Source organism: Dreissena polymorpha, chromosome 8 (assembly GCF_020536995.1).
Source record: "Dreissena polymorpha isolate Duluth1 chromosome 8, UMN_Dpol_1.0, whole genome shotgun sequence".
Lineage (NCBI taxonomy): Eukaryota > Metazoa > Mollusca > Bivalvia > Myida > Dreissenidae > Dreissena > Dreissena polymorpha.
Window position 1 is genome coordinate 49567866 of NC_068362.1, and position 12802 is coordinate 49580667.

General features: G+C 33.7%; 1 protein-coding gene across 3 annotated transcripts in view; it reads right to left on the bottom strand.

Annotated features, from left to right (window-relative positions):
• Nucleotides 1-5184: 5184 nt before the first annotated feature.
• Nucleotides 5185-12802, bottom strand: part of LOC127842390 (uncharacterized) — a 48900-nt gene continuing 41282 nt past the window's right edge. The window contains exons 25-27 of one of the 3 annotated variants that reach the window (XM_052371873.1): nt 10276-10475; nt 8759-8886; nt 5185-8049 (exon numbers count right to left, since the gene is read on the bottom strand). In XM_052371873.1, coding sequence (XP_052227833.1) covers nt 7894-8049; nt 8759-8886; nt 10276-10475 — 484 coding nt within the window. In that variant the 3' untranslated portion in view covers nt 5185-7893. Of the gene's footprint in view, nt 8050-8758; nt 8887-10275; nt 10476-12802 lie in introns of those variants that run through there. The other 2 variants (XM_052371875.1, XR_008031593.1) reach the window with 2 other exon arrangements.

Sequence of the window (12802 nt, forward strand, 5' to 3'; positions counted from 1 at the left end):
CCATTTTTTTGCAGCCACAACTACTAGCCAGAAAGTAGCCAATAGTAGCGGCTAGCGGCTACCTTGTGGCAATCTTATGGCTATTAGTGGCTGCTAGCCAGAATTATGAGCCAGAAGGTAGTCACAACCAATACTTTAATATTAATCTTGAAACCACAAAAGGCTTATAGTAGCCACTAGTGGCTCTTAAGGGGCCTTTCCACAGCTTTTGGCATGTATTGAAGTTTGTCATTAAAAGCTTTATATTGATAAATGTAAACATTTGATATTAAAAGCTTCAGTAAAACAAAAAGTAACCCTCAACAGGGCTCCAACCACTGACCCCTGGAGTCCTGGAGTAAAAATCTACCACTTAGACCTCTCGGCCATCCGTGCTCATATAATGAAGGATGTGTTTAATACTTTACATGTATATAAGCAATCCTCGTAGTTCCACAAAATATAACTGCAACAACAGAACTCTCCAAATTATTCAATCGTTTCGCATTGCAATGCTTGACAATTTTCAGTTTTTTTTAAAAGATGCATATAATGGCTATGTTAAAGTTTTTTTCTTTTGTCAATATACCAAAACGTGATAATGCACCTTTAGTAGCCAGAAGGTGGCCATAACATTGTCTGCGAATTATACGCCATTAACATGCTCTCTCAATGGTCCGCGCTCTTTCATGGGAGCGAATTCTTATAAGCTTACGATCGTTTCGCGCTTTAACACTTCCGACAAATGGCGACCGGTTGTGTTTATTCATTTCTTCAACAAAATGTTCGATCATTCTCGGCCTGAATTTGTGTTTACATATTAAAGTGGTAGATTAAATAATTATCTGGGATAATCAGGTAATATATGCAATATGTAAAAAATGTATGGAAGTTGTAATAATTGTAGTTTGGCTGTCGTGTACATTGTCTGCAAATGTAAACAATGACCAGGGTACCGTTTTACTAAGCTACTCAAGCAATTCGTAGACTTACGCACATTTTTTGAATTTCGTATAGTTCCTTCAAATTCTTGCTACATTAAAATTGTGTATGTTTGAAATGAATTTCATAATATAATGTTACATTTTAAGTATAAATTAATTTGCCTAAATCTGAAATAAATAAATTTCAAGTTTAAATCGTTACAAAATAATTGATATCACTGAAAATATGCACACACAAAAATGACTCAGGACTTGTGAGACTTTAGGGCTTAAACAAAATAATTAATATAAACACAGTTGGTATTGTATTGAACTGTGTCCTGATATTGAACATGTGAACTATTATATGTTTAATACTTGAACCTGTAAAATATAATTTGACTTTAATAGGTCACGAGTTTTTTTATATTTTGTGATTGTCCTTAACTAACAGTTATTAAGCTACATCTATATAATAGTTATTTATTTATGATTATCACATATTTTTAATATGTAAATAATGTCTTCAAATAATGGCAGAATGTTTTTCTTTAATAAAATGTGTGAGAGCAGAGCTAGAACTAGTAGCGGCAACGTAGCCGCAACTAGAAACGGCAACATAGCCGCAACTAGTAGCGGCAACATAGACGCAACTAGTAGCGGCAACATTGACGCAACTAGTAGCGGCAACGTTGCCAGAGTTAGTAGCCAGAGCAGAGCCAGACCTAGTAGCGGCAACATAGCCAGAACCAGTAGCGGCAACCTAGCCGCAACTAGTAGCCAGAAAGCTCATTTGTATACGAAAAATTACCTTGCCGCTATGTAGTGGCAACTAACATTGCGGCAACTTAGCCGCCACTATTTGCCACAGGGCGTTAATTTTCGTAAGGGTTATTATAAACAACGCGCACACACACATCAATTGCGTTTGCTCCAATTATAGCGAGTAGGTGTGTTGTATTAAAATTATTCACTTATTTTATCTGATTGTTTTAATCGGTTTGTATATCTTTACACGAATGGTATAATGTAAAAATGCTATAATATGAAAACGCGATTAATACGTAATATACGTATTGTAAACTTACTAGCAACAATGTGTGTCACACAGGTAAGAAGTGCTATTATCCAAATCATCCACGTATCTCTCAAACAGAATGACATGCTTGACTTCTTTTTTGTCTCCGTTAACTTAACATGATGAGATTTTTAAATACAGATGCCAACTTTGACTTCGAGAGCAGCCAGCACACGCCTTATATAGCGAGTGAACCAACTTTAAAACACAAGGTTTGATACAAGATTCAACGTGATTTATTGTGTTCTAGAAGTACATGTGCGGATCAGTCAGTGCTTTGTCAAGTTTTCGGGCATTTGAATTATTGTTGATTTTCCTTCATTTACATACTTTAAAGTATATAAAGACGAATTTCTAGTTAGTTTGTTAACCCAATACCGTATGGACAGCGCCAGTAAATATGAAAAAAATCAGGCTTAACGCAGAAAACTTTAACCAGTGCGATATTCTACCAACCATAAGTCACAGTGAGCTAGGCCGATGCGATGCGACATTTTAGGATGCAAATGTTATACTGTTTTGTTTATAAACGTTATATATCCACTGTATCAACTCAGTAAACAGTCGGCCAAGTGAAATATTGACTACACCAACACATACCACTGAAGACAGATTTACTTCCGTTTACATACTCTTTGACTTTGCGTCCGTTTATGTTTTTACTGAAATGAGAAAATAAAGAAATAATTTTTTAACTTATACGGATTCAAATTATTGTATTGTTTAATCACGACAAAAAGAAAGGGAACCGGCTTGTAAGCCGAAACCATCTCTCGTATACAAGAAATGCTTCTGCTGAAAACTGATAAAGATGAAACTAGCAAGTTAGTAAATAAAATCTAACATATTATTTAATCCATTTTAATTGTTTAAAGTCTAGTTATTGTTAAAATAATATTAACATATGAACCAACTTGTGCGAAGTATTTATAAAGGTGCAACTTGCGGAAAAATATGTTTATTATTAAATCAATTCAGTTTGTGTTATCCTATTGTCACTGAAATACGCATCATTATATTATAAAGTTATTAACTGAAAGTCTCATTAATAAGTAGAGTATACTGATCATAGGACTTCAGGCATTAGTCTATTATACAACAACGAAGACAATACATTTTTATACATGCTCTTACTTTAGATGATTAGTATAGTATCTATAATTAATTTTGCAAAATACGGAGAAATGTGGATAATTTAAATATAAAACGTCTTGTTTTTTTCTTATGTGTATTATGGTCAAAAACAAATTATTCTGCTTTCTGTTATACCTAATGATAAAATATGACATTTTTGCAGTGAAATAACAGCAGTGGAAATAAACAAATTGCTATTTTCGTCGGTGAAATTATATTTTCGGAACTACTTTTTCTATTTTTAGATTGTCATATATTTTCTATGATCACGAGTGAATTAAAATCGATATTCCACCGAATCAAACACATTTTCTTTTTATTTTATGCTTTTTTACCGTTTATTTACATTGTAAAAGAGTTATATTGGTGAATTTCGCTAAAATAATGACGTTCGGTGGAGGAGGATGCAAACACTACTGAGGTTATTTTGTGTATTGAAATGTATTGAGGCATGCCACGGGAGAAAGAGTTAATTTTCGGCGAAAGTGATACAGCTGTTAATTATTTTCTTGAAAAGGGGGCATAAAAGAAACATAACATGTGTTCATGTCAATGTAAGATCGTTTGTTATTTCACTCGTGATCATAGAAAAATAATAGTTTCACTCGTGGCTGACATGAACAAATATCCTATATATATTTGCCGAATATATACTATCGACTTTAAGTGCGACGTAAACGCATATTCATTAACTGTATTACACAAGTAATTATACACATTATTTATTACTCTCATGCTGAAAAACACTCTGAAAGATACATTTGATACGTTCCTTGGGGGTAGTACATTTATATAGAGTTAGAGCTACGCTCTCCCTTATATAAACTTACTGACCCAGTATCACGCCGTTCGAGGTTAGTAAGAAGAACTGTAATAATAAAAACAAAAACATGTTTGATGTTTATTTATTAAGCTAAAATTAATGCCGTAATTCTTGTTTTGCTTTTATGACCAATTGTACCGGATTTCATTATACATTGTAAATTTAAATGTTTGTTCATTACAATGATTTATAAACCTAACACACGGAAGAAAAATCAATTACTATACAAACAGTGTTTGATTGGATAACTATGTTAAGGCAATTGTTTGACCAAACATAAAAAATGAATGTAAATATACTTAACATACTTCAGTATATGTAACGTGATTTATTTGCTACTTCTTCTTGTTGACAAGTTATTTGAACACCCACACTTACAATAAAACTTGAGCCTTATCAAGTTGAATTTATCAACCTGTCACAGCGGGTACTTGACGCATTTCATCTTAAGCTAGACGAAGTCTCGCCTCAAGCCGGTAATAATTTAAGTTTTTAAGACTCATTACGAATATATAAATTATATTTCTGTGCTTTCTGGATATTTAACGTTATAAAACAATATTTTCACTAGCGCTTTTGCGAGTGAATACAAACATCATTCCTTTTTTTTATTCTTTCAATTATTCTTGCGGTATTAGTTACTTTTACAACAGTCTATTCCAGTGCTATTTGTCAAAATTGCTGCTTAGTCATTGCGTTAAAAATCAACACTTTCACGCCATGTTTGATTTCAATAAATATATGACAAAGATTTAAAACACAATTTTGAGCTGCAACTGGTCCCGCCAATTGGCATGGGTCGCTTTGATCCGCTCAGCACCAAACGGTCACACACAATAAAAACGCAGATGTGTTTTCGTAAACGAGCTGAAACTATAGATTTGTGCTAAGTCTCCTTACAATACAACACTTCCCCAGATATACCATGGAAGTGTGTTCTGCAAATCATTACTTATATGTATAATGTGTATCGCCTGGATTAAATATACTCTTGATTTTAAAATAACATCTATAACATTTTGACCGGCCTAAATGGTTAGTGGTTTTAATAAACAAATCACAGACATAATTTGGCAGTCAGCTGAGCCCCGTGCGAAAGAAGAAACCCTAATGTATTAATATATATTTAAGGCATTTTATGATCTTAATTGAGAATATATATTAGCTTTTGGAGTTAAACCATGGAAAAACATTCTTTTTTTAAGTTAAAAACAATTGTATGAACACTCAGCAACAGGGGAAACATTGGTTTCTTTTATTTGTTTCAAGTAAGAAAAAAGCAAGAGGCTTGCGACACATTTGGCAGATATAAAGGGATGCAATAAACTACAACAACATTAGTACGTCACTAAGTAATTAATAATTATTGTATTCTCCAAGAACTAACACTTATTAATCTCTAAACATTAATTAATATATTTTGTAATCGTATCCATTTGTGAAAACATTTATTTGATAATAAAATATTGAAAATTCTGCTGTTTTTTGTATTTTTGACTATAACTATTTTAGTTTTTTGTACATCGTGTGTGTTTCAAGCATTGAACGCTTTTTAAGAAAACCACAGAGTGCGTATACAGTTATTAAAAAATCATTTTTATGACACACGGCAACATGCTCAGGAGAGAGAATACAAACCAGATAATAAACATCACTGGCGGCTAGATTGTTCCACTAATTAGCATTTAAATGAAATATGAAGTCTGTAGAATGTGACCCAGGATATGTGTATGGTATTTCTTCAAATCCTAAATTTGATTTTGAAATGTTTACATGTTTGTTTACTTGTCCAAAGTAAGTAAGCCAACTATATTCAACGTGCGTATAAGAACATTTCCAGTAAGCACACTTTTAGACTATAAAAGAATCGAAAAGGCAACACGATAATATTCAATTAATAAACGAAAATTCTTAAATTTAACATTCGTCATTTAGAATTAAAATTGCCTCCATAATATCACGCGCTGTACTTGGTCAGCTAAATGAAGGAAAACAATTCAAGCGAAAGTTTTCTGGTAACTCGCCGTTCGTCGCTTCCCTTCGAAGCTTTTTACCAATAACTTAAACATCTCCGAAACCGATTGGTTGCTGTTTATCACACGACCTAGAAGTTAATGCAAATCGATATTTGATGATAGTAAAACTATAACATGATATACATCGTAAAATGACATAATTGCCAGTTGTAGTTTTTAAAACGCAAATTGATGATGGGGTTTGATCCAAATTACGCCAATGCGTGTTATGAGTAATTTTGAAATGGTGACTGCAACATCCGGCACCCTTTGCACTAGACTTCTACATTTTTAACAATTTGTGTGCATTACTTTGGTTTCTACTTGGCCTGTTCTTCAGAAGTCTTTCCTAAAATATTGCGACAATTCTGTAAATGCACATATAATGCTTACTTTTTGTGAAACGAACTGCTTTTAAAGTGATATGAAAATCCTACTGGAATATTTTTCCAATATGTTACATGTTTCATATTGTTCAATATTGTATAGCAACAACAACGTGTTTGTATAACTGTTCGACTTGGTTTTATTGATCGAAATAATTCGTTCGGAAATCAGGCTGAATTGACATTCATTAAAATTATATGTACATGAAAACTACACATACATTTATCAATTGAAATATATTAAGGTATGATTTAAAATATAACACACAGTGAATTACTTTTTCAAAACGCGCAATAATAATGACTATCCTTTGTACATTTCGCAATATTGCAATTGCCCTGAATTTTGCCAAAGGAAGAACGCTGTTTTCTCGTTTAAAAGCAAGTATTTGTGAAAGGTGATATACGGGATAATTATGGAAATATAAACGAGACCGCGATGGAAGTTACTTGCGGTCAACAACTATTTTATGTTTAGGCTGTTAGCGGAGACCAATGCTTATTGAGAAGGGAAAACATCCCATCTTAATTTATTTTGCTGAATTACTTTGTTTCAAATGTTTGTTGTTTATCTTATTTTTGCATGCTTAAAATGTTTACCCCAACTCTTTTTAAGTGATATTATAGGAATTATACACTAAAATCCTTCTATGGAACAATAAAGACATAACTACTAACAATAAAACGTTTTTCTATAAACAACGGTTCTGATGTACTACACCTTAATCAAAAGTATACACATACATATTAAAGCTGTAATCAATACAAATCACACAATATGTACTCAAAAACATTCTTAGAAAACATAATTGCAAAACAAAAGAAAAGGAACAAACTATTTTACACACTTCAAATTAAAACCTCTACCGAAATTTCTAAAGCTCAAACTAAAGACAAAACCTACTTGGAAAAAAATAATTTAATTGGAAACACATATTTATCATGCCATATAAATCAACTACTGATAGCACACTGAACAATTTCCAATATAAATACATCCAGAGAATCACAGCTACAAACAAACATCTTGTTAAGTGCAACCTATCCAAAACAAATCTTTGTGATATGTGTAGTGAACATATTTAAAAAAATAGAATATCTTTTATGGGAGTGTAATGATATTCAATCTCTATGGAATCAATTGACAACCTTTCTAGAGAAACAACAATTAAATGTAAAACTATCTCTTTTTGAGATCAGTTTAGGAGTAAATGCCTTCAAAATACAAGAGGTTAATAACGCTGTGAATTACAAAATCATATTAATGAAATAGTTAATATTCAACATGGAATACAAAAAACAAATTCCCACAATAAACTTTTTTTTCAATTATTTAAAACTGAAGATTCAAATTGAAAAACAAATGTCCCTTAACAATGATAGACTTCATATATTTGAACAAAAATTGAAACACATTAACCTTTTATAAAAAAAAAAGAATACTCTCGCTCATAGAATCCTTTATGGCAAATAAACACTAATTAATAAACAATTTATTAACAGCGTTTTTTTTCAAGCGACCGCTTTGTCGAATACACCGGTGAGCGTGTCTCTATTAGACCCCAGACATATCAACTTCCTTGTCAGACATGCTGTGCGGATTGCTGTTGCTTTCGTCACTGATGTACTTACGCGTGGTAAACTCCGAGCCCGAGGTGGTCGACTTGTACTTCGACCTGCCGCAGCATAACCTCCGCCAAGTGTCCCTTATCTGTAATGATGAAATAATGATTTTGTAATTTGAGTGAGAGGTATGTAAAGGATCTCAAATAATTCTGTGTTGTTCGTTGTTTTTGTTTCCGTTGATGGTTCATTGCACAAACGTAATTAAATATAAATGTTGCACATTCTGAATAATAGATACACTTGATATACAATCCGAATTTGATAATCCGTATATTAACATAAATATAATTTTGTTTACGTAGCGACATTCCGATTTTACGTTTTGGTTCAGACGGTAAGCCTAACATTAAGCATCCTTCAACTCATCATGGCTAAACACGGTCGCTCCCAAAAAAGTTAACAACAAATTTTGCATAAGGCAAGACTTAAAAGTTGTTCTATTTCTATTTATCAAGTTTAGACTTATCCAAACCACAAATGTCTGATTGTTGTAATATTTTTTTCTGATATCCGTCTAAAAAAATTATACGTTTGCATCTTTTTGTTTCACAAATGTTGTTTATATACATATTTGACAATTAATACAATACTACTAAAATAGTCAACGAAATGCCTCGGAAATATTTGAAACAAATACGTGAAAGGAACTTAATCATAGATTCGCCAAAATAACTTTGTTCTTAATATGTATATATGCTATTTAACAATCTTATAAGTAAACACATTAAATGGCATTGTTTAACATGCGAAAATCCATACACACGTTCCTTAAAATAACAATACAACCACTGTACCTGTTTCTCCCTGGCGGTGAAAAGAAGAAACACAAACATTCCCTGGAAGGCGTTGAAGACGGCAAACAGGTAGTGGAAGGCGATACGGGTATCGTCCACTGTCAGGAACCCGAACACCCAGTTAAGTCCTGGAATAAATTAACATGCACTTGTATCAACTTATTATCGCACTTAAAGATCGCGTGTTGATCGGGCGACCCATTTTTTTTTATCTCACCGCGTGCATAGTACTCGGATTTAATGGGTTAAGTAAAGTCATATTTAGTTGCTTTTCACATCAGGTCGGTAACGTAAAATGACTTCACATTATAAAAAAACAATGCAGAAACAAATGAGGTCTAAAATGAGCTTGATGAGCTCTTCTTTATGGATGATTAGATTTTGACGATAAAGAAAATCGTTTAATAGCTCCTTTAAGAGGTGATTTGGAGAGTAATAACAGCGGTGTTGAAAATGAGCGGACTGTGTCCACTTTGCCACCTGTCCTTGTCCACTAAGCCAACGGACTCTTCCCACTATGACACCGAACGTTGTCAAATATGTAAACGAACCATATCCAATATAAAAACGGACCATGTCCAATATGCAAACGAAGCTTGTCCACTATTCCAGCGGATGATCTCCAGTATGCAAATGGACTTTGTATACTATGTCAACGAACCATGTCCACTATACCAACGGACCTTGTGCAATATGTCACCGGACTCTGTCCACTTTGCCAACGGACCCTGTCCAAAATGCCAATCGACTCTGTCCACTATGCCAACAAACCCTCTTTGCTATGCTTACGGACCTTTTCCACTATGCTAACGGACCATGTTCACTATGACAACGTGCTGTATCCACTATGCCAACGGACCATGACCACTATGACAACGTGCTGTATCCACTATGCCAACGGACCATGTTCACTATGACAACATGCTGTATCCACTATGCCAACGGACCATGACCACTATGACAACGTGATGTATCCACTATGCCAACGGACCATGTTACTATAACAACGTGCTGTATACACTATGCCAACGGACCATGTTCACTATGGCAACATGCTGTATCCACTTTACCAACGGACCAAGTTCACTATGACAACGTGCTGTATCCACTATGCCAACGGACCATGTTCACTATGACAACATGCTGTATCCACTATGCCAACGGACCATGACCACTATGACAACGTGCTGTATCCACTTTGCCAACGGACCATTTCCACTTAAACAACGTGTTGTATCCACTATACCAACAGACTATGTTCACTTTGACAACGTAATGTATCCACTATGCCAGCGGACCATGTCCACTATGACAATGTGCTGTATCCACTATGCCAACGGACCATGTCCACTATGCAAACGGACTCCGTCCACGGGCAGTGACATCTATGTCGACGCAATTGCAGAGGATTCACCCTTACTTTCATATATATAACCAACAATAAGATGAGATTTAAAACATTAAAATGAAGGAAATAAAGTATTTAGATATAGAATACTAAGACAAATGACACTTACCTAAAATGAAAACAATTGACACGGCTGCCTGGAAATGCAGAAAGGCCATCTTTATTTCGGACTGGTTAGACACCATACTTTTCTTCTTCCGACAAAATAGGTTAAACATCACCATTGTAAAGACTACGATGTTACAAAGAATGATGACCGCTACTGGTATAATGAACCCATATATCATTGGGGTTCGAGACAACCAACAACTGAAACAGTACCGAAATATAATAAGAATACTAACATAAGCAAATATTCTCAAATATCTAAATAATTGCCTTGTCGTGTATTTCATGAACAAAAACATAGTGATTTCATTTTTTTGTAAAAGAGCTTGTTCATCGACACAATTTCTTAAACCTCGTTCAAAAACGTTTATGTATCAATTTCCCAACGAAGTTACTAAAATAACGTAATTCCCCATATGGTCCTCAAAGCGTACTCCAATTTTCATTTATTTTGCATAATTAGTTTTTGAAGTGGCGCAGGATTCAGATTTTAGTTTTAAATTATTGATGTTACCATAGCAACAAACATGTTTGACTGACAAAAAATACACGAACATAACGAACGTATTGCACATATATCTTTTCACAAACCGAGTTTTGTCAATCCAGCTTAAGTACGTTTAGGTTATTGCATAATCTGATTTGTGTTCTACTTATTTCTATTCCATATTATTCCCATTTTTGCCAATGAAAAAATAACTGAAATAAGGTGCATAATCCATATAAACCCATCAATCCACAAACTGAGTTTCGTTAAATAAGTACTAATTGAGATATGGCAGTATCCAGATTGTATATCTTAAGTATTATGTAACTTGAGAAATTACAATTTTTGTATGAGAAACAATCTGAAAATTGAGCATTTTCTCCATTTGGCTCTTTATTAACATTTCGAGTTGAATAAATCTAGTTTACGTGCTTGTTAAGTTATCGCAAGATCTAGAGTGTTACTGACACACGGTACAAAAATGCACGTCGGTCTTTCTAAAACTTATGTCATGCAAAAAAAATTCTATGCCAAAATAAAAAACGTAAAGTTTTAATTGACTCCCGTAAAGATCCGCAGTATGTTTGGTCGGTTATTAAAAAATAGGTTTTCAGCAACAACTCATGCACCTATCAATCCCAATGAGTGGGTTAAATACTTTAAATCTTTGCTATTTAAAGAATCAGAAAACCCACTACTAAATTTTGATGTACATGCAAATGCGTATAATAACCACCAGGCCGATTATATATTAATTCGCCTATTACAGAAGACAAAATAAAAACAAGTATCAGTAAGCTTAAACGTGGAAAATCTCAAGGTAAAGACGGGATCGGGGTGGAATTTTACATAAATACTAAATACGTTATAACTCCTATTTGAAATGTACTTTTCAATAAGATTATATCTTCCGACAGCTTTCCTGATGTTTGGAGTGAAAGTTTTATCGTATCTTTATAAAAATCCGATGCGCGAAGTGATCCTTCAAATTATCGAGGTATATCTTTAGTTGACGTTATGTACAAGATATTTGCAGGCATCATTAATAATAGATTAACCAGGTTTGCAAATGAATTAGATTTAATTGATGAGGCGCAAGCTGGTTTTAGAGCAGGATATTCGGTTACCGATAATATGTTTATTTTACAAAGCTTGGTGCAAAAATATATTTCTAAGCCTGGGGGTAGATTCTATGTGTTATATGTGGATTTTTTTAAAGGCGTTCGATTCATTGGTGCGTCATAAACTGTTCACATGCTTTATGCGTAAAGGAATCCAGGGCAATGCACTTAAAGTATTGACCTCAATGTATTCTAAACTTAAAAGTTATGTACGCACGAGCCCCGGTGCTATTTTGAGCCCTTTTACTTGTAATATCGGCACTAGACAGGGCGACTTGTGCTCGCCGATTATTTTTATTTAATATATAAATGATCTGTGTTCATTTATTCGACAAAAGTGCGATACTGGAATATTTGTAACAAACGACATCCCTGACATATTTTGTATACTTTGTGCTGATGATATTGCAAATTGTGCAGATACTGCTGTAAATCTTCGGTTGCAGATAAATGCTTTTGCAGAATTTTGTACCTTAACAAGCTTTCATTTAAATCTTAAAAAAACTGAGGTTATGGTATTTAGAAATGGGGGTCTATTACGTCACTAAGAAAAATGGTATTTCAAAAATTGTTTAATAAATAATAATAATAATAATAATAATAATAATAATCCGTCTATAAATATATGGGCATCCTTTATACCCCAAAGTTATGCTGGTCGGCTGCAAAAACTAAAATGGCCGCTCAGGGGCGAAAAGCATTATTTGCCATTAAAGAATACCAAATTCCGTTCGGATATTTCTGCTGTACAGAGTTCTTTAAATTATTTGATGCCATGGTAACACCCATACTCACATTCGGATCAGAAATATGGGGATTTACATATAGTGATTCAATAGAGCGTGCACAAATTGAAGCTTGCAAGTACTTTCTGAGCGTAAAAACTACGGTCAATAACTGTGAAGCTTTAGGAGAATGTG